This window comes from Ceratotherium simum, chromosome 34 (genome assembly GCF_057802395.1).
Source record: "Ceratotherium simum simum isolate JZ-2026a chromosome 34, ASM5780239v1, whole genome shotgun sequence".
NCBI classification, from domain to species: domain Eukaryota; kingdom Metazoa; phylum Chordata; class Mammalia; order Perissodactyla; family Rhinocerotidae; genus Ceratotherium; species Ceratotherium simum.
In genome coordinates this window covers 15,780,894-15,806,872 of record NC_141933.1, presented here as the reverse complement: position 1 = coordinate 15,806,872, position 25,979 = coordinate 15,780,894, and the positions used below count along the sequence as shown (strand labels likewise).

The 25,979-nt window shown below is 37.7% G+C and overlaps 1 protein-coding gene and 2 pseudogenes across 1 annotated transcript; all 3 read right to left on the bottom strand.

The window, feature by feature from the left end:
• Positions 1–2,124: 2,124 nt before the first annotated feature.
• On the bottom strand, positions 2,125–3,072 carry LOC106799987 (olfactory receptor 5B12-like). The gene has a single exon (XM_014793106.2). It carries the CDS (start codon positions 3,067–3,069, stop codon positions 2,125–2,127), a length of 945 nt encoding a protein of 314 aa, XP_014648592.1. The 5' UTR covers positions 3,070–3,072.
• A 7,693-nt stretch (positions 3,073–10,765) lies between these two features.
• On the bottom strand, positions 10,766–11,707 carry LOC101398806 (olfactory receptor 5B12-like; annotated as a pseudogene).
• A 10,989-nt stretch (positions 11,708–22,696) lies between these two features.
• LOC147912589 (olfactory receptor 5B2-like) lies at positions 22,697–23,565 on the bottom strand (annotated as a pseudogene).
• Between the last annotated feature and the right edge of the window lie 2,414 nt (positions 23,566–25,979).

The window sequence follows — 25,979 nt, the reverse complement described above, 5'->3', positions numbered from 1 at the left end:
CCAACACAGGGTGTTAGACATGGTTAATTGTGTCTACACTTGCCTGTTGTATATGCCACAACCATGTGACTAATATCCCACACCAGCCCACCAGGACTTAAAAGGTCAGGGCATAGAGGCTTTCTCAGAATGCATTGATGGTTTACTGTTCTTTTCCTATTTCTTCTCAGTGAGGCAATGGGACATTTGGGATTTGGTGAAGGTGAGCACATCAGACTTTAAGGTTTGTGGTCTTCAACTTTCCGAAAAGTGGATATTCAGTGGATCATTTAAATTTTCCAGCTAAGCTTCTTTATCCAAGTGACACTTCTCGTTATATAGCACAAACCTTCCAGAAAACAAGGATGACAGGTCTTACCAGATAACAAAGGCTTCATTGTAAGTATTAGCAATGCATGGACAGAACACAAGGGCTCCAATCCCCTTTATATACCCCCAAGGGTCTCAAAAACCTATGTGCTTTAATGTGCTCCTACCTAGAGCTGTGATGAGCAATGGGGATTTGGAGAGTCTTCAGAATACCAACACTGAAGGAGACTTAAATAGTTTCAATATATAAAAAGGTCAATATCGTTCTGACTTTTTCATGTCTCTTTCAGTCCTTCTAATGCTTTAGTTACAAAGATAATTGTGCTATACTGACAAGATTAGTAACACTTGATAAAAGAGAGTTTCTTCCATCTTATTATCCTCTATGCCCACTACAGTATGCTATGGTGTTAAACAATTGTTAGCTGAACTAAACTAGAAAGGATGTGCTTTGGAGTCCTGCAGGCTTGGGTTCAAAATTCTCACTTTGACACCATCTACCCATGTCTGAGCCTCCATTTCCTCCTCTCTATATGGTTGACCCTCTCAGAGTTATTGTGGGACCTGAATGAGATAGCATATGCCAATAATTGGGCAGACACTAGATGTTAAATGAATGCTATCTTTTTTGTCTCAATCTCTTCTATGTATCAGGCTTGGGGAAGTGACAGCATTTTACAATCTCCTGGTGCCAAGGTCTTATCTCCAGATCTATTAAATCATACTCTGTGGAGGTGAGATCCAGGCAACAGTACTTTAAAAATTTCCTGCAGACTATTGTAATGTGCAGCAAGGTTGAGAACCATTGATCTGGGCTAGAATTTCTAGGTTGATTGAGTCCAGGGGTTTCAAACCTGAGCATGCTTCAGAATCACCAGGAGGGCTTGTCGAAACACGAGTAGCTTAGCTGCACTCCTAGAGTTTCTGATTCTGTAGGTCTGCGGTGGGCTTCCTATAATTGGCATTTATAAAAAACTCCCAGTGATACTGATGCTGCTGGTTTGATAATGAGGCTTTTGAACCACTGCTCTAGGGAAACAGTTCCCAAAGTGTGATCTGAACACCAACATCATCTGAAATCCAGGGGAAGCTTTTTAAGAATGCAGGCACTCTTCCCTATCCAGACTCTCTTATGTGAACTTTATCTATTAGAACTCAAGTAAGGAATAGGTATGGGTATATTTTCGCATTATGAACTGTGTTTTTCTCTCTGAAATCAGGAACTAAATAGATTTAGCTTACATGGTATCCCTCATGATCTAAACTAACTACTGACATTCTTGCTAACTAAACTCAAGATCCAGGTATATGTAGCTAATGAGGGATAATTCTGCAGATTTGTTGGCTCCACCAGAGATATACTAAATTAGGTTATTTGGCATTAGATACTCTGATTCTATATTTCAATAGTCTCTCAAGGTCATTCTTAGGAGGATGAATGTCTGAGAACCACGCCTCTATGCTACGTACAAGAATCATGGAGTTCTTTAGAATTCTAGTAATTGAAAATGTAATTCTGGTATGTACACTTATTAGATTTACTTGCAAATCATTTTAGACCAATAGAGTGATGTAGGTGGGATTTTATAGTATTTGGGATTATAATCTTGATCTTAAGATAGAAATAACATTCTATTTCTGGAAAAAGACATCTAAAATTTCTCCTACCCAGTCATATTCCAAAAGCATGAACCAGTTTCATTTGAGAGAGAACTACTCAAAGAAATTAAAACAAGAAATAATTAAAATTCAAAAAATATTCATAGATACCAGAAGTCCCATAGAAATTTCACATAGTTTTCATGCTATTTCTAATTAGTCGGCTAAGCCTAAGGATGACTTTGCTTTTCCAATTACATTTTTGAATGCACTCTTCACTTCTTTGTTCCTCAAACTGTAGACCAGAGGGTTTAGCATGGGGATAATCATAGAGTAGAACACGGATGCCATTTTGTCTGTGTCCATGGAATGACTAGAACTTGGCTGCAGGTACATGAAGATGGTTGTCCCATAGAAGATGGAAACAGAGCTTAGATGGGATGCACAGGTGGAGAAGGCCTTCTTCTGTCCCTCAGCTGAGTGTATCCTCAGGATAGCTATAAAAATGAGCAGGTAAGAGTTCAAGATAACGAAGAGAGTGAAAGAGATATTGAGTGCTCCCAATGTGAAGAGCACAATCTCATTTGTGCGGATATCAGAACAAGAGAGAGCCAGTAGTGGGGGAATATCACAGAAAAAGTGATTAACAACATTGGAATGACAGAAGGAGAGGTGGAAAGTAAAGGCAACATGGATGGAAGATTGCAAGAGTCCACAGATGTAAGAGCCAGTGACCAGTAAGGCACACACAGTACTTGTCATGGTGGTGGTGTAATGCAGGGGTTTACACACTGCCGCCTGGCGGTCAAAGGCCATTGAGGCCAGGAGGAAACTTTCACTGGTGGCAAAGGCTGCAAAGAAGAACATCTGGGCAGCACATGCATTGTAGGAAATGATCTTATCTCCTGTGAGAAACTCCACCATTACCTTAGGAGTGACAGCTGAGGCATAAACACAGTCGACCAAGGACAAGTTACTGAGAAAAATGTACATGGGCGTGTGGAGTCGAGAGTCCAACAGAATCAACATGATCATCCCCAGGTTCCCAACCAGAGTGATGAAGTAAATGAGAGTGAAGATTATAAACAAAGGGACCTGCATCTGTAGGGCATGTGTCAACCCCACAAGAATGAATTCAGTCACCTCTGAAATGTTCTTCATCAAAAGTACTTGGAAATCATCAAGCGAGGTACCTATGACAAGATGACAAACACAAGATAATGCTATTTGGTTACTATCATGAGAACTGAGTGTGAACAGGGTCTCTTGCTCACATATGTCAGCTTCCTGTAGAGAGCAGGAGCTCATGTGCAAGAAGTTGGACTGATTGGTGGGTAGGGGTTGGTTGACTGAGGTTGTTCATTTACAATGGTATGGAAGGACACTGGAATGTCCTTGACGACTTTGGCTGCCAAAAGGAGACCACATTATGACTCTGGGGCATGTTTCAGCTTGCTTGCTGCATGGTACACTCTATTACGTTAATAGGACTCTTTTGCACTACTTGCCGTATCTTACAGGTATTCCTGCCAAGATATACATTAAAAGCTTATCTAACAGAAAGTAATATATAGGAAATATTATATCAGTTGTTGGTATATAATGCTGACAAGCCCCGTCAAATACATTTGCCATCCCTGAGGGACCCCTCACCCGCTTGTTCATACTAGCTGAAGACATACAGTGATTCAGAGCCCTGCTTTAGAGATACCCAAACTTTTCTTTCTAATTCAGGAGGGCCCTTTATTGGGTGCTGCACTTCAACCATTGGATCCTAAAGGAAACTTCATGATTTCTGGCCCCTTCTTAGTGATGTTCTGGCATTTTTCAGCAACTCGAAAACTAAGTAAACAGTTTTTTAAAAGGTTGAAGAAAACTTTTGTAGTTTTCTCTTCATGTGAGTCTTTATTTTTTCTCATAGTCTGATGTTTTCCATCTTCCACCATCATTTATACCTTTGCTTTATTTGTGGGGAGGGGAGGTGGAAGCATTGCTTTTGTTCTCGCCTGGAGACTCTGTGCCCTCAATCAAGCCTTAGATCTCCTGCCACTTTACATAGATATCTTGTTGTGATTACCTCCAGTGGTAGCTCAGCTGATCGCTTATTGTGGATGCTGTGGTTATAGTAGGAGAGGCTTTCTTAACCCAAGAGACACTGCTGACTCTGGAATCTTGTCACATTCATTTCTCCTGGATTAACAATACTTAAGGATATGCTATAGCCCTTTTCCTTAAGGATAGCCTAGTGGGAGAGACCTATATCCAAAGATATGTTAATCATAATGTATTTCTCAAGTAGATGTATGCCTAGGGCTCTTTGAAAGTAGAAAGGATGTGTGGTTAGCCCAATTCAGGGACTCAGGAAGGCTTTCTGGAGATGATAACTCATGGGCTGTGGCTTGGAGTCTAAAGAAATAATAATAATGATTGTTAGTTATAATAGCAAACACATAGCACTTACTGTGTGTCAGGAAACTGTTCTAAGCTGTTCACATATATTAACTCAGTACATTTAGCAATTCTGTGAGGCAAGTATTATTATTACCTTCATTTTACTTTAAATGGAGCTGAGGTTTAAAGAGATGAATTACTTGCCCAGGTAACAAATCTGGTGGCAAAAATGGGATTTGAACCCAGGTGGTATGGTCTAAAATCCATAATATTAAGCAGTCTTCTCAAAACAGTGGGTCAAGTTAACTAACTTTTCTGTATTTCAGCTTCCTCGTCTTCCAAGTGGGAAAAACAGCTTTCAATTTTAAGGTAGATGAGTAGAACAACTTAGACCATGCACAACACTTAGAATAATGTCAATTACACAGCAAGTACTCAAGAAGTCTAAGCTGTTACTACTACTACTGTGACTACTATGACTACGACTACTACTACTATTATAGCAGGCAGAAGAAACATCATGGATAAAAGCATGAACTGGTAAATACAACCGTATAAACAGGCAATTATAAGTAGGTAAGTATTACTAATTAGTAACATACATGGTACAATCAAATTTCAATTAGGGATTAATGTGCAAAAATAATTAGTAGAAACAAGACAGATAGAATTTAACCCTAAAAGAAAGAGAGGAAAAAATGTGTCAGATTATAGGTTTAATACAGCCTTTTAGAAGAAGAACCTAAGGTGACTATTTACACCAAGTGTATATAAGGGTATAATTTTTCCATTTGTCCAGGTGTCACTCACTTATTAGCAACTTTGAAGGGATGTGGCCTTGGGAACATTACTTACACTCTGCAAATCTCAGTTTTACTCTCTATGAAACACCTAGATCGTGTAGTACCTAATGTGTCTATTTTACAGAGCTGAAAAGATAAAATTAAATGACATATAGAGCCCTACTAACACCATTTCTGGAATGTGGAATGTATTCAGTGTTGGTTCCCTCTTCTTCTTGTTCTCCTCCTAGCTGGCTTTGCATACAAGCCAGTTGTGTACCAGGAACTGGTGTTACGAAATGAATAACTTGATTCCTAACATTTTAAGAGGGTAGAGACAGCCAGATCTACAAATTATCCCCCAAAGTGATAAATGCTATAATAAAAAATGTGTATGAAGCGTTACAAAATGATCACATAAGTGCTTAGAATACGCCAGAACACCCTACTGACCATGAAGTTACTTCCTCCTGAGACTGGTTCGTCAATTCTTAGATGTCTGAGTTTTCTAGAGTTGCCAGATTTGGCCCAAATGCATAAACACGTGAATCTGATTAAATTTATTGTTGAAAAAAGTTAATGTCTATATTCCACTGATGTACCAAGAATGGTCAATTCATTGACCAAATTTCGTATCTAAACTAAATACAAAATAGCTCCTTTTGATCCAGAAATTCAGAGATGTTGGGCAGTGGATAAAATTATACTACAAACATAAGATCAATTCTAATCCTAGTTCTATTGATAATCATCTGGGTGTAGGCCTGCCACTGGCCTGATCTTCTTAATTCATAAGATGAAAAACATTCTTTATCTCCCCTGTAGGCTCCTGTTCTGCTCTGATGTGACAATGAATATTAAAGTTCGTTAAAAGCATAAAAGATACTAACATTTTAAAATCAGCCATTACTTTAGATAGTCTACCTCATCTCTTCTTGGTTTCTGTAGGATGTTTAGCCAAAAATGTTGAATGTCCAAACTTTGATGTTACTAATGAAAATGGCTTTATATTTGAGAACCCCAAATAGATGTTGAAAGTTCTACAGCCCTGAAATTCAGAAAGGCAGAGCTATTTGCACTGCTCCTCTTGTAGCACATTCTAAATAAAAGAAAATTAGGAGGTGCAGTCTCCCTTTTGAATCTCACTATCACCACAACCACTTATATAAGACACCTGATTGTAATGAGTATGGGAATCTGGGTGCTTTAGAACAGCACAGTGCGGTGGAAAGAAGACCACTAGCTAACAGGGTGTCTGTGGTCTAGACTCTATGGGCTGTATTTTCCTCATTTGTAAAATATAAATGATTGGACCTTCTAGAGTGCCTTCCCATTCTAATTGGCTATGATTGTATGTTTTCTTGATACTTACTTTGGTTCTAGGAACAAACAAATGAGGATACAAAGGAGGGAGTGTGGAGAACCTTCATGCCCAGATTGTTAACTAGAAGTCCGCATCCAGGAAAGCATCATGCTGGAGAAACTCCTTCCCCACCAGTGGACCTCAGTTGTGGAACATAACTTGGGCTTGTGTTCTTGCAAATATCAAGGCAGAGACAACGGCTTTTTCACACTACAAATCTCAGGGGAAACATTTAGTGTCATAGACATGGATATCTCAGGAGGCTCCTGGTGCCTGATTAGCCTAACCTGAACCTGACTGGAGATATCAGAGGATAATGTTTGTATGTATTTTATCTGAGAGTGCTTATGAAGACATGGGGAATGGAAGCTTAGAGAGAAGAGCCCCCAAGCATCAAATCAGCAGTGTCACAGCCAAGTTAGGCAACAAAAATAAAAATATCACTAAAATCTCCGGCTTAGGTGATGTCAGGAACTCAAGCAAGCTTTCTCATATCTAGTTCTTTAGATCCTAGAAATCTCTCCAGGAATTGTTCTTTTAAAAAAACCCTCATTTGTCTTACTACTAAAGAGCTGGTCTGTGGATATTTAGGGAGATTTTTTTTCTTTTTTTTTAGAACTAAGAGATGGATCCATTCTTTCCTCTGCATGGTCATCTCAGACCCCAAAGACTCAAGCAGAATTATCTATCTTTTATCAGTGCAGTCAAGTGTGGCTGTTACAAGTTTGAGCTGTGCAATAATGTGGCATAGATGATGGTAGGAAATGGAAAACATCAGCCCATGAGAAAAAAATACAAGACTGTCAAATGAAGAATGAGTTCAATCACCTCTGAAATGTTCTCCATCAAAGTCACTTGGGGGGGCGGCCCCATGGCTTAGCGGTTGGGTGCACGCGCTCCGCAGCTGGCAGCCCGGGTTCGGATCCCTGGCGCCCACCGCTTCTCCGGCCATGCTGGGGCCGCGTCCCACATACGGCAACTGGAAGGATGTGCAGCTATGACATACAACTATCTACTGGGGCTTTGGGGGGGGGGAAATAAATAAATAAAATCTTTAAAGTTCAAATTTCATTAAAAAAAAAGTCACTTGGGAATCGTCATGAGAAGCATCTATGACAAGATGGCAAACACAAGATAATGCAATTTGATCACTATCATGGGAGCTGAAGTGTGAATAGGGTCTCTTACTCACATATGTCAGCTTCCTGTCGAGGTCAGGCGCTCGTGTGCAAGATGTTGTACCGAAAGCTGGGTAGGAGTGAGCTGAGTGAGGTCGTTCATCTAGAAGTATAGTTGACATACAGTATGATACTAGTTTCAGGTGTACAGCCTAGTGATTTGACATTTATATGCATTACAAAATGATCACCATAGCAAGTCTAGTACGCATTTGTCACCATACAAAGTTATTACAATATTATTGACTATATTCCCTATGCTTCACATTACCTCCTCTTGACTTATTTATTTTATACTTCTTAATCCCCTTCACCCATTTTGCCCATTTTCCTGACCCCCTCCTCTCTGGTGACCACCAATTTGTTCTTTGTGTCTATGAGTTTCCTTTTGTTCGGTTTTATTTGTTCATTTGTTTTGTTTTTTAGATTCCACATGTTAGTGAAATCATGTGGTATTTGCCTTTCTATGTCTGACTTACTTCACTCAGCATACTACCCTCTAGGTCCATCAATGTTGTTGTAATTGGCAAGATTTCATTGTTTTGGCTGAGTAATATTCCATTATATATATATATATGTGTGTGTGTGTGTGTGTGTGTGTGTATGTACACACATACCACATGTTCTTTATCCATTCATGTAAAACAATGGGGAAAAGACAGTCTCTTCAATAAATGGTGTTGGTAAAATTGGACAACTACTTGCAAAAGAATGAAATTGGACCACTATCTTGTACCATATGCAAAAGTAAACTCAAAATGGATTAAAGACTTGAATGTAATATCTGAAACATAAAATTCCTAGAAGAAAATATAGACAGTAAGCTCTTTGATATCTGTCTTAGTGATCGTTTTTTGGATCGCTCTTCTCAAGCAAGGGCAATGAAAGCAAAAGTAAACAAATGGGACAACATCAAACTAAAAAGCTTGACATAGCGAAGGAAACTATCAGCAAAATGAAAAGACAACCTACTGAGTGAGTGAAGATATTTGCAAATGGTATATCCAATAAGGGGTTAATATTCAAAATATATGAAGAACTCATACAACTTAATATAAAAAAATCCAATTAAAAAATGGACAGAGGACCTGAATAGACATTTTTTCCAAAGAAGACATACAAATGGCCACCAGGTACATGAAAAGATGCTCAACATCACCAATCATGGAAATATGCAAATCAAAACCACAATAAGATATCACCTCACACCTATCAAAATGGCCCTTATCAAAAAGACAGAAAATATCAACTATTGGTGAGGATGTGGAGAAAAGGGAAGCCTTATGCACTGTTGGTGGGAATGTAAATTGGTGTAGCCACTATGGAAAATAGTATGGAGTTTCCTCAAAAAATTAAAAATAGAACTACCATACAATCCAGCAATTCCACTTCTGGGTATTCATCTGAAGAAAACAAAAACACTAATTTGCAAAGACATATGCACCTCTATGTTCATTGCAGTATTATTTATAATAGACAAGATTTAAAAGCAACCTAAGTGTCCAACAATAGATGAATGGACACTTGTTATCTTTTGACTCTTTGACAATAGCTGGCCTAACAGGTGTGACGTGGGTAACTCATTGTTTTGATTTTCATTTCCCTGATGATCAGTGATGTTAAGCATCTTTTCACATACCTGTTGGCCATTTGTATGTCTTATTTCTAGAAATGTCTATTCAGGTCCTTTGTTCATTTTTAATGGGATTATTTCTTTTCTTGTTATTGAGTATATGGGTTCATTATATGTTTTGGATACTAACTTATTATTGGATATATGACTTGAAAATATTTTCTCCCATTCCATGTATTGCCTTTTTATCTTGTTGATTGTTTCCTTTGCTGTGCATGAACTTTTGGTTTGATGTAGTCTTATTTATTTTTACTTTTGTTTTCTGTGCTTTTGGTGTAAAATCTGGAAAATTATTGCCAAGGCTAATCTCAAGGAGCTTTTCCCCTATGCTTTCTTCTAGGTATTTTATGGTTTCAGGCCTTATGTTTAAGTCTTTAATCCATTTTTAGTTGATTTTTGTGTGTGGTATAAGATAATGGTCCAATTTCATTCCTTTGCATGTGGCTGTCCAGATTTCTCAACATCATTTATTGAAGAGACTATTCCTTTCCCATTGTTTATCTTGGCACCTTTGTTGAGAGTCAGTTGACTGCATATGTGGATTTATTTCTGAGCTCTCTATTCTGTTCCATTGTTCTACATGTTTGTTTTTATTTCAGAATCATACTGTTTCAATTACTATAGCTTTGTAATATAATTTGAAGTCAGGAAGTGTGATGCCTCCAGCTTTGTTCTTCTTTCTCAAGATTGCTTTAGCTCTTTGGGATCTTTTGTGGTTCTACAGAGCTGGGTCTGTACAGAGGGCACAAGTGAGTTGTATCTAGGGGTTAGGCAAAGGGAGAGTTATTGTCTACAAAGGGACACGTGCGGGAATTTTAGAGTGATGGAATTATTATGTATAGTATTGGGATGGCAGATACATGAATGTATGTATTTGTTAAAACCTATAGAACTGTACCATACTCATTAAGAGTGAACTTTAACGTTTATAAGTAAAAAAAAAATCAACTTGGATGTTGGGGGGCCCCAGGATGAAACACAGACTATTACAAAATCATCTAGCCCACTGAAAGGGGAGGGAAAAAAGGTCTGACATAAGTAATGTTGCAAAAATGTGTTGACTGGAAACTGTCCACTACACAGGCTAAAAATAAAAGGAACTTTACAAAAAGACTGTACTCCAGTTGGCAACATTGTTGCTCACAGGAGTACTAGGTAACAATTTTTTTTGTTGTTTATTGCAGCAACATTGATTTATAACATGTATAAATTTCAGGTGTACATCATTATATTTCTATTTCTGCATAGATTACATCATGTTCACCACCCAAATACTAATTCCAACCCATCACCACACACATGTGCCGAATTATCCCTTTTGCCCTCCTCCCTCCCCCCTTCCCCTCTGGTAACCACCAATCCAATCTCTGTCTCTATGTGTTTGTTTATTGTTGTTATTATCTACTACTTAATGAAGGAAATCATACAGTATTTGACCTTCTCCCTCTGACTTATTTCACTTTGCATTATACCCTCAATGTCCATCCATGTTGTCACAAATGCCTGGATTTCATCCAAATACATTTTTGAATGCACTTTTGACTTCTTTGTTCCTCAAGGAACAAAGGTCCTTGTCTGGTCCCTTTGTAGACCAGAGGGTTCAGCATGGGGATGATCATAGTATAGAATACAGATGACATTTTGTCTGTGTCCATGAAATGACTAGAATTCGGCTGTAAGTACATGAAGATGATTGTCCCATAGAAGATGGAAACAGTGCTTAGATGGGATGCACAGGTGGAGAAGGCCTTCTTCTGTCCCTCAGCTGAGTGGGTTCTTAGGATAGCAATAAAAATGAGAAGGTAAGAGTTCAAGATAACCAAGATAGTGAATAAGATATTGAACGCTGCCAATGTCAATAGCACAATCTCATTTATTTGGATATCAGAGGAAGAGAGAGCCAGTAGTGGGGGAATGTCACAGAAAAAGTGATGAACCACATTGGAATGACAGAAGGAGAGGTGGAAAGTGAAGGCAACATGAATGGAAGATTGTAAAATCCACAGATGTGAGAGCCAGCGACCAGTAAGGCACACACAATACTTGTCATGGTGGTGGTGTAATGCAGGCGTTTACACACTGCCGTCTGGCGGTCAAAGGCCATTGAGGCCAGGAGGAAACTTTCACTGGTGGCAAAGGCTGCAAAAAAGAACATCTGGGCAGCACACGCATTGTAGGAAATGATCTTATCTCCTGTGAGAAACCCCACCATTACCTTAGGAGTGACAGCTGAGGCATAAACACAGTCCACCAGGGAGAGATTACTGAGAAAAAAGTACATGGGACTGTGGAGTCGAGAGTCCAACAGAATCAACATGATCATCCCCAGGTTCCCAACCAGAGTGATGAAGTAAATGAGAGTGAAGATTATAAACAAAGGGACCTGCATCTCTAGAGCATCTGTCAACCCCACAAGAATGAACTCAGTCACCTCTGAAATGTTCTCCATCAAAGTCACCTGGGAATCATCGTGAGAGACACCTATGACAAGATGACAAACACAAGATAATGCTGTTTGATCCCTATAATGGGAACCGAATTGTGAACAAGATCTCTTGCTCATGTACGTCAGCTTCTTATAGAGGGCAGGAGGTCTTGTGCAAGAAGTTGGACCAAATGGTCGGTAGGGGTAGGTTGAGTGAAATTATTCAGCTAGAATGGGTAGAAGGATGCTGGAATATCCTTGCTGACTGTAGCTGCCACAGGGCAACATATTATGACTCTGGGCCATGTTTCAGCTTGCTCACTGCATGGTATACTCTATTACATTATTAGGACTCTTTTTCACTACTTGCTGCTGTATCTTACAAGCACTTTTGCCTAAGATATACATAGAAAGCTTAATCAACAGAAAGTTAATATAGGAAACATTTTGTCAGTTGTTGGTATATGATGCTGACAAGCCCCATCAAATACATTTGCCATCCCTGAGGGACCCCTCACCAGCTTGTTCATACTAGCTGAAGACATACAGTGATTCAGAGCTCTGTTTTAAAGGCATCCACGCTTTTCTTTCTAATTCATGAAGGCCATTAATTGGGAGCTCCACTTCAACCCTTGGCCCTTAAAGGAAACTTCAGGATTTCTGGCACCTTCTTAGTGATGTTTTGGCATCTTTCAATGACTCTAAAACTAAAGGGACAGTTTTTTTAAAAGGTTGAATGAAACTTTCATGGTTTTCTCTTCATGTCACAGTCTATTTTTTCTCATAAGCTGATGTTTTCCCTCTTCCACCATCATCTATGTCTTTGCTTTATTTTTGGGGAGGGGAGGTGGAAGAGTTGCTTTTGTTCTCACCTGGAGATTCTGTGCCCACAACCAAGCCATAGATCTCCAGCCATATTACGTAGTCTATCTGGTTGTGCTCACCACTAGTGGTAGCTCAGCTGACAGCTTATTGTGGCTGCCGTGGTTAAAGAAGGAGAGGCTTTCTCAATCCAAGAGACATTCCTGACTCTGGAGTCTTGTCACCTTCATTTCTCCTGAATTAACAATACTTAAGGATATTATATAGCTCTTGTCTTTAAGGATAGCCTAGTGGGAGAGACCATATCTTAAATATATGTTAATCATAATGTATTTCTAAAGTAGAGGTATGCCAAGGGCTCTTTGAAAGTAGAAAGGATGTGTGGTTAGCTCAAATCAAGAAAGGCTTTCTGGAGATGATAACTCATGAGTTGTGGCTTGGAGACTAAAGAAATAATAACAATGATTGTTAGTTATAATAGCAAACACATAGCACTTACTCTGTGTCAAGAACTGTTATAAGCTGTTCACATATATCAAATCATTTAGTACATTTAGCAATTCTGTGAGTAAGGTACTATTATGAAACCCATTTCACTTCAATTGGAGCTGAGGTTTAAAGAGATAAATTACTTGCCCAAGTAACAAATCTGATGGTAGAAATGGGATTTGAACCCAGGCAGTATGGTATAAAATCCATAATATTAAGCAGGCTTCTCAAAATAGTGGGTCAAGTTAATTTACTTTCCTGTATTACACCTTCTTCATCTTCTGAGTGGGAAAAACAGCTTTGAGCTTCTAAGTTAGATGAGTAGAATAATTTAGAGTATGCAAAACACTTAAAACAATGTTAATTATACAGCAAGTACTCAAGAAGTCTGACTTATCACTACTATTGCTACTACTTCTACTATTACTACTACTACAACTACTGTGACTACTACTACAACTACTGTGACTACTACTACTACCATCACTACTATTACTACTACTACTACTAGTAATATACCAGGCAGAAGATACATCATGGATAAAAGCATGAACTGGTAAATATAACAGTATAAACAGGCAATTATAGGCAGATGGTTATTAGTAATTAGTAAAATACATGGCATGATCAAGTTACAATTAGAGAGTAATGTGCAAAAATAATTGGTAGAAATGAGACAGATAGAATTGAACCCTGAAATAAATAGAGGAAAAATGTGTCAGATTATAGATATAATACAACCATTTAGAAGAAGAGCCTCAGGTGACTATTTACAGGAGTATAGTACAATAATATGTTTTTCCATTTGTCCAGGTGTCACTCACTGATTAGCAACTTTGAAGGGATGTGGCCTTGGGAACATTATTTACACTCTGCAAATCTCAGTTTCATTATCTATGACATACCTAGTTCATGTAATACTTAATGTGTCTATTTTACAGAGCTGAAAAGATAAAATTAAATGACATATGGAGCCCTACTAACACAATGTCTGGCACGTGGAAAGTATTCAGTGTTGGTTCCCTCTTCTCGTTCTCCTCCTAGCTGGCTTTGCATGCAAGCCAGCTGTGTACCAGCAACTGGGGTCATAAAATGAATAACATGATTCCTGACATTTTAAGGGGGTAGAGATAGCCAGATGTAAAAATTATCCCCAAAAGTGATAAATGTTACAACAAAAAATGTGTGTGAAGTGTTACAAAATGATCATAAAAGTACTTAGAATATGCCAGAACACCCTACTGACCATGAAGTTACTTCCTCCTCAGACTGGTTCACCAATTCTTAGATATCCGTGTTTGGTAGAGTTGCCACATTTGGCCCAAATTCATGACCATGTGAATCTGATTAAATTTATTTTTTAAAAAAGTTAATTTTTGTTTTCTACTGAGGCACAAGGAATGGCCAACATATTGACGAAATTTCTTATCTGTACTAAATATAGAATGGCTCCTTTTGATCCAGAAATTCAGAGGATTAGTGGAGTGGTTAAGATTGTACTACAAACACAAGATCAATTCTAATCTAGTTCTATTGATAATCAGCTGGGTATAGGCCTGCTTCTGGCCCGATCTTCTTAATTCATAAGATGAAAAACATTATCTGTTTCCCTCTTAGGCTGCTATTATGCTCTGATGTGACAATGAATATGAAAGTTATTAAAATTCATGAAAGATACTAACATTTTAAAATCAGGCAATCTGAGCCATTACTGTACATAGTTTACCTCATCTCTTCTTGGTAACTGCAAGATGTTCAGCCAACAATGTTGAATGTCCAAACTTTGAAGTTTCTAAAGAAAATGGCTCCCCAAATAGATGCTGACAGTTCTACAACCCCTGAAATTCAGAAAGGGAGCTATAATATTTGCACTGCTCCTCGTGTAGCACATTCTAAATAAAAGAGAATTAGGAGGTGAAGTCACCTTTTTGAGTCTAACCATCACTCCAATCACTTATGTAAAACACCTGATTGTAATGAGCACGGGAATCTGGGTGCTATAGAACAGCACAGTACTGTGGAAAGAAGATAACTAGCTAACAGGGTGTCTGTGGTTTAGCTCTTTAACCTCGCTGGGCTTTATTTTCCTCATTTGTAAAATAAAAACAGTTGGACTTTCTAGAGCCCCTTCCCATTCTAATTGGCTATGATTGTATGTTTTCTTGATACGTACAGACAAATGAGGATACAAAGGAGGGAGTGTGGAAAAGCTTCATGCCCAGAATGTTGACCAGAAGTCCACAGCCAGGAAAGCATCATGCTGGAAACTCCTTCCCACCTGTGGAGCTTGGTTGTGGAACATAACTTGGGCTTTGTGTTATTGCAAATATCAAGGCAGAGACAATGACCTTCTCACACAACAAATCTCTCCGGGGAAACAGTTAGTGTCATATGAATGGATATCTCAGAAGGCTCCTGATCCCAGATTAGCCTAACCTGATCCACTGGAGATATCAGAGGATAATGTTTATATATATTTTATCTGAGAGTGCTTATGAAGACATGGGGAATGGAAGCTAAGAGGGAAGAGCCCCCAATCATCAAATCAGTGGTGCCACAACCAAGTTGGGCAACAACAAATAAAAACCTCACTAAAATCTCTGGTTTAGGTGACCAAGACCTCAAGCAAGCATTCTCATATCTAGTTCTTTCCTTAGAGCCTGGAAATCTCCCCAGGAATTTTTTTAAAAAAAATACTCATTTGTCTTACCACTAAAGAGCTGGTCTGTGGATACTTAGGGAGGTTTTTCTCTTTTGTTTTAGAACTAAGGGATGGATGCATTCTTTCCTCTTCATGGTCATCTCAGCAGAATTATCTCTCAAGCAGAATCATCTCTCTTTTATTGATGCAGTCAAGAGTGGCTGTTACAAGTTTGAGCTGTGCAATCATGTTGCATAGATGATGGTAGGAAATGGAAAACATAAAATATAGACGGTCAAATGAAGAATGAATTCAGTCACTTCTGAAATGTTCTCCATTAAAGTCACTTGAGAATCCTCATGAGAAGCACCTATGACAAGATGACAAACACAAGATAATGTTATTTGATCAGTATCATGGGAACTGAAGTGTGAATATGGTCTCTTACTCATGTATGTCAACTTCCTGTTGAGGGCAGGAGATTGTGTGCAAGATGTTGGACTGAATGCTCGATGGGAGTGAGTGTAGTGAGGTCGTTCATCTAGAAGTATAGTTGACATACAATAATATATTAATTTGAAGTGTACAGTATAGTGATTTGACATTTATACACATTACGAAATGATTACCATAGCAAGTCTAGTATCCATTCGTCATCATTCAAAATTATTACAGTATTATTGACTATATTCCCTATGCTATACATTATATTCTTATGACATTTATTTTATTTCTCTTAAGCCCCTTCACCTATTGTGCCCATCCTCCCACCCCCTCCTCTCTGGCAACCACCAATTTGTTCTTTGTATCTATGAGTTTCCTTCTGTTTGGTTTTGTTTGTTCATTTGTTTTGTTTTTTAGATTCCACATATAAGTAAAATTGTATGGTATTTGCCTTTCTCTGTCTGACTTATTTCATTTAGCTTAATACCCTCTAGGTCCATCCATGTGGTTGCAGATGGCAAGATTTCATTCTTTTTTTGGCTTAGCAATATTCCATCATATATTTACATACCACATCTTTATCCATTCATCTAAAATAATGGGGAAAGAATAGATCTTCTTTCATAGATCTTCTTTAACTTCAATAAATAGTGTTGGGAAAATTGGACAACTACAAGCAAAAGAAAAAAATTGGACCACTATCTTATACTGAATGCAAAAATAAAGTAAAAATGGATTAAAGACTTGAATATAATGCCTGAAACATAAAACTCCCGGAAGAAAATATGAGCAGTAAGCTCTTTGATATCAGTATTAGTGACATTTTTTTGGATCTTTCTCCTCAGGCAAGGGCAACAGAAGCAAAAATAAACAAATGGGACAACATCAAACTAAAAAGCTTTTGCACAGTGAAGGAAATCAGCAGCAAAATGAAAAGGCAACCTACTGAATGGGAGAAGATATTTGCAAATAATTTATCACATAAAGGGTTAATATTCAAAATGTATAAAGAACTGATACAACTTAAAGTAAAAAAATCCAGTTAAAAATGGGCCGAAGACCTGAATAGACATTTTTCCAAAGAAGACATACAAATGGCCACCAGGTACATGAAAAGATGCTCAACATTACTAATCATCAGGGAAACGCAAATCAAAACCACAATAAGATATCATCTCATACCTGTCCGAATGGCTAGTGTCAAAAAGACAAAAAATAACAAGCGTTGGTGAGGATGTGGAGAAAAGGGAAGTCATGCGCACTGTTGGTGGGAATGTAAATTGGTGTAGCCACTACGAGAAATAGTGTGGAGGTTCCTCAAAAAATTAAAAATAGAGCTGCCACACAATCCAGCAAATCAACTTCTGGATATTTATGTGAAGAAAACAAAAACACTAATTTGAAAAGACTTATGCACCCTTATGTTCATTGCAACATTATTTATTATAGCCAAGATATGAAAGCAACCTAAGTGTCCAACAGTAGATGAATGGACAACACTTGTTATCTTTTGACTGTTTCCTAATAGCTGTCCTAACAGGTGTGAGGTGGATAACTCATTGTGGTTTTGATCTTCATATCGCTGATGATTAGTGATTTAGGCATCTTTTCATATACCTGTTGGCCATTGGTATGTCTTCTTTCAAAAAATGTCTATTCAGATCCTTTGTTCATTTTTAATAGAATTATTTCTTTTCTTGCTATTGAGTTGTCTGAGTTCATTATATATTTTGGATACTAACCTATTGAATATATGGCTTGAAAATATTTTCTCCCATTTGGTACATTGCCTTTTTATTTTGTGATTGTTTCTGTTGCTGTGCAGACTTTTTAGTTTGATGTAGTCTTATTTATTTTTACTTTTGTTGCTTGTGCTTTTGGTGTCAGATCCAAAAAATTATTGCCAAGACCAATGTCAAGGAATTTTTCCCCTGTGTTTTCTTCTAGGTGTTTTATGGTTTCAGGTCTTATGTTTAAGTCTCTAATCCACTTTGAGTTGAGTTTTGTGTGTGGTATAAGATAATGGTTCAATATCATTCTTTTGCATATGTCTATCCAGTTTTCTCAACACCATTTATTGAAGAGACTGTTCTTTTTCCATTGTTTATTCTTGGCACCTTTGTTGAGAGTGACTTGACTGCATATGTGTGGATGTATTTCTGAGCTATATTCTGTTCCATTGTTCTATGTCTCTGTTTTTATGTCAGACTCATACTGTTTCAATTACTATAGCTTTGTAATATAATTTGAAATCAGGAAGTGTGATGCCTCCAGCTTTGTTCTTCTTTATCAAGATTACTTTAGCTATTTGGGGTCTTTTGTGGTTCCACAGAGCTGGGGTCTATAGGGAGGGCACATGTTAGTTGTATCCAGGGGTTAGGAGAAGGGAGAGTTGTTGTCTATAAAGGAACACATGGGGGATTTTTAGAGTATTCAAATTATTCTCTATGGTATTGGGATGGCAGATACATGAATTTATGTATTTATCAAAACCTACAGAACTGTACATTACTCACTAAGAGTGAACTTTAATGTTTACAAGTAAAAAAAATCAACTTGAAGGTTGAGGAGCCCCAGGACGAAATACAGACTTTTACAAAAGAATCTAACCCACTGAAAGGGGAGGGAAAAAAGGCTGACATAAGTAATTTTGGAAAAATGTGTTGACTGCAAACTGTCCACTACACAGACTAAAAATTAAAGGAACTTTACAAAAAGACTGTACTCCAATTGGTAAAGTTGTTGCTCACAGGGGTACTGGTTAATAATTTTGGAATGGCTTTACTTGTATACTGGAGTTGAACAAATAAACAAGAGTTGGCAGAGCAGTAATGCAGAGGGCTGAAATAAAGTGGATTATATTAGAGACTTTAGTACGAAGTCATGTTTAGCGTGCTCTCTCTCTCTCTGTCTCTTTCTTCTCTTTGTGTGTCTGAATTGATATAGAAAGAAGTATAGATATGATAGATTTTTGTGTATACACGGATACAAATATACACACCTATATTTTATAGCTCTATGTACTTAGAGGGCCTGGAAGTGACCCTTCATAGCAATGAGTATACTCAACACTCAGATCTTATTTCTTAGATATCATTCTTTAACAAAAGGAAGTAGGACTCTTAACAATTAACTAAATTTAGGGTTGGGACAGGAAAAATACAAGATGATCCCAGAGTGCCTAATAGTTCCAGAAAGAAGAAAACAAAACCAAACCAAAACGAAAAACAAAATGATGGGGGCATATTGAAAGGAAACAGAGGTCAAACTGAAAGTGCTCCAAATGGCCAAAGATGGAACAGGTCAAGCAATAAAATAAATAATGTAGTACTGAATTATAACCAAAGTGTAAAACAAAAATAAATGAGTCCTTGCAACTATGACATACAACTATCTACTGGGGCTTTGGGGAAAAAAAAATAAAAAAACGGAGGAGGATTGGCAATAGATGTTAGCTCAGAGCCAGTCTTCCTCAGCAAAAAGAGGAGGATTAGCATGGATGTTAGCTCAGGGCTGATCTTCCTCACCAAAAAAAAAAAAAAAAATGAGTCCTTGTGGATAAAACAGACAAACAAGTCTATTCATTCTTTTGGAAGAATTCTAAATATATATTTAGGTCTCCCCCAGGAGGGGCCCATCTTGTCCTGGGCTTCCTTTCTCAGGCAAGGAAACACACAACCTGTCTGTTAGTTGTCATTCTGTGGCAGCTGCATGTTGCTCTGAAGCTGAAGGATATGCTACCAGTATTTTAAATACCAGCAGGGGCAACCATGGTGGACAGGTTTCCAGACTAAGACAGACTAGGAAAAAGGACTTGGTCACCCATTTCTGAAAAAAATTGGCCATGAAAACCCGATGAATAGCAGCAGAGCATTGTCTGATATAGCGCTGGAAGGTGAGAGGATGGTGCAAACAGACCAGGCAGGATTTTGCTTTGCTGTTGACAGGGTCACTGGGAGTTGGAATCGACTCGACTCTGGGGCACTAACGACAGCCCCAGGAGGGAAAGTGTACTATCCAGCAACCTTGAGTGTGGCCTGGACTTTGCAACTAGCTTGCAAAGAATAGAGTATAGAACATGGAAAACAGGTAAATTTACAGTGAATAAACTTGCAAAAAGATCTTGGTTGGGTGATCAAGGTTAACATCCCCAGTGACAAGTCATGCTGGTAACATATATTCCCTGATAGGATGTGGTGAGACGGCACTTCTTATTCTTCCTCTAAACCTGTAACTTCTGTCTAATCATGAGAAAAAAGAATCAAACAAACACAAATTGAAAGACACTCTACAAAGTGCCTGACCAGTATTTCTCAAAGCTATTAAGGAAATGAAAAAAAAAAAAATAAAGACTGAGAAACTGTCACAGATCAGAGGAGACTAAGGAGACATGGGGACTCTGCGCAATGTTGTTTCCTGGATTGGATCTTGGAAGAGAAAAAGGACGTTATTTGAAATATAATAAAATCTGATTAAATTCTTGAATTTTAAATAATAACGATGTGCCAATGTTAGTTTCTTAGTTTTGACAGATGTATCATGATAAAGTAAGATGTTAACAATAGGGGAAACTGGGCAAGAGGAATGCAGGACTTGTCTGTAATAGCACAGCAAATTTTTTGAAATCAAAATTATTCTAAAATTTAATAATATATTTAAAATAATTATTAAAAATATTTCCAGTAGGAGAAAACACCATTTTCATACACTTTGGAGCCAGAAGGGAGTATTTGTGTCACAATACAGTGTCCCCACTAATATCAGCATGTCCTTCTCAGGACATTCAAGCACAGTTTTATAATTCTTGAGATTTTCAATATTTCTAATTTTATTGAAATAGGAAAGAATTAAAAAAAATTTATTCCAAAAGTGGGGGAATGCAAGTAGTGATTGAGAAAATCGACAAAAAAACTAGTCACGTCCCACGAAATGCTCTAAAACTCTTTTCTAAAGAATTAATTAATAGACAATGAAGTAAATGATCAGTGGATCAAATATATTGACTCCTGGACTCAAAGCTTAATTAGTTAATTGATTTATTAATTTAACAAATTTTTACTGAGGAATTAGTATGAATCAGGCCAAAATTTATGTACTGGGGCGGGAAGTTGTTAGTTAAGAAGCAAAGTCACTCCTCTAGTGTAGGGCATGTTCTTGGTAGGGACATAGATGAACAAGTGAACAAATTAATAATAATAATAACAATAGTTCAGTACTGATCAGGACTATGAAGAATAAAGCAAGGAGGGAACAGTGTGCATTGGGGGTAAAGGGACTATGATACAGTAAGACTTAAGCAAAGACTTGAAGGAAGTGAGGGAGCTTTCTGAACTCTGGCAACAGCAAGTGCAAAGACTCTGAGGCAGGAGCATGCTTGGAGCTGTCCAGGAATAGCAAAGAACTATGTGAATGAAGTGGAGTGAATGAGTAGGAGAGTGGTAAGACATGATGTAGCTCATCTAAAACTAAAGTATCCATGCATGAGTGACATTAGCCATTTCGTGGTATGTCCAGAGAACAAAAAGAATAACATTATCATTACTTGGTGCATTTTTTTTTTTAAAGTTGAAGAGTTGATAGTTATACACGGCAAAATTGAAAAATTCCTGTATTATCAATCAGTCCCATTTTTGTACTCTGGTCTTCTTGCTTTTGAAAATTATGTGACCATACTTTCTCTACCAAATGTCTTACTGAAGATAGAAATATTAACTCCTTCAAGATGCTATACTTAGCTCTGAAAAAAATATGCCAACAGAAAGTTTATTCCTTTATTAAAACTCTATGTCATATTTTTCTTCATTTTGGACTCTTGCAATAGTGCTTTTTAACTAGACAAATAAAAATAAGTTAGACATAAATTTATATTCTGTTACTACAATTAATTATTTCAAGTTTTTATTAAAAAATAGCCATATTCCATCTACCTCTTTTATCAAATTTCCCACTCGTGTGTATGTGCGCACATGGGATCCTTGTATGTACTTCTGTTCATGGTTTTGAGTCCTGTTTTACAAATATGCTTGCACTGGCATATGATAGAGAAATGTAAACAAATGAATAAATAAGTTTTAGGACAAGCAGGATCTAGAAAATTTTAAGGTCCCTTTTGGCCATCCTCATTCAGACATGACATATCTGGAAATATTATTTTCTTTTTGCTAGTTGACAGATTTTGAAGAGGAAAGGGTATTACCTCTGTAATTTAAATGCAGTGTGGACCATAAAATGTGAGTTAATGCATGGAGAAGATCTGACAGGAATGAAACTAGATTATTGTGGATCCTATAACTTTAAGATGTGAAGCCTAGAGGCAATTTTGCTTTCTTAACAACCCTCCTGAAAGCACTTTTTATTTTTTTGTGAGGAAGATCAGCCCTGAGCTAACATCTGTCAATCCTCCTCTTTTTGCTGAGGAAGACTGGCCCTGGGCTAACATCCATGCCCATCTTCCTCCCTTTTATATGGGACACCCCGACAGCATGGCTTGACAAGTGGTGCATCCGTGCGTGCCTGGGATCTAAACCAGCGAACCCCAGGCCGCTGCAGTGGAGCGTGCGCACTTAACCACTTGTGCCACCGGGCCAGCCCCCTGAAAGCACTCTTGATCTCTTTGTTCCTCAGACTACAAGATTTAGCATGGGGATGATAATTGCATAGAACGCAGATGCGATTTTGTCTGTGTCCATGGAATGATTGGAACTGGGCTGGCAGTGTATAAAGATGACTGTCCCATAGAAGATGGAGACTGCAGTGAGATGAGATAAAGGTGGATAAAGCCTTCAGGTATTCCCCAAATGAGGGCATCTTCAGGATGGCGACAATCCTATGTACAGGTAGGAATAGGTAGGAAATCAAGATTACCAGGAGAGCAAAAAGATGTTAAAACTTACCAAAACAACAAGGATCAGCTCCCTAATATGTCTCTCAGAGCATGACAAAGCACGACTGCTGGAATATCACCAAAAAAGTGATCAACCACATTGGACCTAGAGAAGTAGAGCTTGAAAATGTTCCAGTGTGGATGGAGGCATTCAGGAAAGCACAGACATAGGAGTCTATAGCCAGACCAGCACACACACCTGTTGTCATGATGGTGGTGTAATGTGGGGGTTTACACACTGCTGCCTAGCAGTCATAGGCCATTGAGGCCAAGAGATAACTTTCCACAGTGGCAAAGACTGCGCAACAGAACATCTGAGCAGCACATGCATTGTAGGAGATGACCTTGTCTCCTAACAGGAACCCAGTCATCACCTTGTGAGTGACAGCTGTGGAGTAACCAAAGTCCACCAGAGACAGGTTACTAAGAAAAAGGTACATGGGAATGTGGAGATGAGAGTCTAAGAGAATCAAGAGGATCATTCCCAGGTTTCCAACCACATTGATGAGATAAATGAGAGTGAACATTATAAAGAGGGGGACTTGCAGTTCTGGCATTGATTAGTCCCAGCAGGATGAACTCAGTCACTGCTGTATTGTTCTCCATGGGTGAAATTTGGGAATCACAGGACGCCCTGTAGCAATGAGAAATAAAAGAAAAGTGATAAACAAATAAGAAAGTGAAGTGAAATTCATTTAATATTATATGTATTCATTTTCATTATAGCAATAATTTATATGTCAAGATTCTACAGGTCTACAGTATCGATTAGACAATAAAGTTTAAGGCACAAATTATCTGTAGAGTTTCACACTTTTGAAGCTGAAAGATCTTCATGGATCGTTTTCCAACTTTTAAATTTTGTAAATTTGTAAACTGAAATGTAAAAATGTAATGTCTTGGTTGAGATGAAATGTCTTGAATGACTGTATCTGTCAGTTCAGTTTTCCTGAGCTTGTAAATGCTTAAATCTATGTTGCTTATGTGCAAGAACTGCTCAAGATATTCTATATGTATATTCATTTATTATTCTCAACAACCCTATGGAATTCATTAATTATTAGCCCCATTTAACATATGAAGCACAGAAGTTGAGTAATATATTTAAGTTTACAAAATTATTACTGCCAAAACCAAGGTTTGTACCCAGGCATATCGATTCCCAAGTCCACTGGTCTTAACTGTGTTTAAGTCAAATTGAATTTAACTCAAATTACAATTACTCTATGTCTCTAGAGTTCTGAACTCAGTGTTTGGAATTTCAGAGACGTAACTGAGAGATATATGCATAGTGCATGCGGTGGTAAAACTGGGTAGTAGGGGCGTGTACAACCAGCATAAGCAATTCTGACGGGAAGGCACAGTGTTGAGTATAAAGCTTGGGCTCTGGGATGAGGTGCATATCAGCCATACCATTTACTACCTAGGAGTCATTGGTCCTATCCCAAGTCCTCTGATCCCGATTTTCTTCATCTACTAAACAAAAAGAGTAATGACAACTAACTCAAGGTATTATTGTAAGAATTAAATGATAGTTCATCAAAAACAATGAGTAAAATGCTGGGTATTTAGCACAGTCTGATTAGTGTTAGGTATAATATTAGTAGTAAGAGGGAATTATAGCCTCAAGGTTTGTTTGAGAAAGGTGGCTGGTGAAATGCAAAGCTCCAGTGTGGATGAGTTTTTTAGTGTTGTAGCCTCCCTCTTCAATTTGCCTTTTTTCACACACTTGGTCCACTGAGATTTTCTGTGTCTCCAGTGTTTCTCAGTCTGTCCCTCCTCTGTCTGCATGAGTGGATGTTCTATTCATTTCATGTGGGTCATTCTTTTGCTTAATTTCTTCCTTAAAATCTATGTTTTAGCTTGTGGTGAAAGAGTTTCCTTTCTTAAATTTACTCTTTCTTTCATTACTGTTATCACATAGCGGAATCCCAGACATCAGTGGGTAAAATTGCCTAGTTTGCTTGCTGCAGACTTGTTTTTTTGGCTAATTATATGTTTTAAAATTTTTTATTTGAACTTGCTCTTGTGTAAGAACAGTATTTTTAATCTTTTTATTTGACTTTGAAGCCTTTAGAAGGGCATCTAATTATTGTTTTCCTAATCCTTCTTAATCCTTTCACAATTTCCTTTGCATGCCTAGCCCATATGGTCATTATATTTGCCAAAGCTTGACAATCACAACCACTTGTGGAATATACTGCACTCTACAATCCATATTAAGATCTATATGAATTTATATGTGTGTGTGAGTATATGTATATACATACATATCTATATATCCATATATATATATCTTTTCGTTTAATCATCACAATAATGTTATAAGGAATGCCATATTATTATTCCCATTTTACCATTAAGAGAACTGACAATTTGAGGAACTATGTAAAGCTGCACAATTAACATCTAATTGAGGAAAATTCAAGATTTAACATTCAAACCCAGCTGTGACCACATCAATAGCCTGTGCTTTTAGCCACCTCACTGTCAGAATTTATAGATGTGTTAGTAGTAATAAGAGTAGGATTACGAGAAAAAGTTTACAGTGGAGTATAGATCTTGCTAATTTAACAGGGTTTATTTTACACTCTCGTTTTTTTTTTTTAACCTTCACCGAGAGGTCAACAGATAGTGCATATGGTGAAATTAATGCCTGCTCAATCAGAGCATCATCTATCCATTTTTATTTTACCTATCTCTTTTAGGAAAGCAGCATGATAATATTTCAGAAGTATCACTAACCTCCCTACTGATGGAAGTTTTGGTACTTATGTCCAGCATCAACTTACTACTGTAGCAAAATATTCAAAAAATCTATTTCTGTTCTTAAATAAATCACAGTAGGTATAGCTGCCCCTTTGCTTTTGCATGAATTACACTTCTCACTAAAAGTGTATATGGATTATAGAAGCTTACCTTGCTGCTGGAAAAGAAAGGACAGTCAATCCTGACTAGTGAGTCCAAAATCAGAAATTCAGCTATAGAATAATGCACATGTATCATGAAAGATTTCTCTA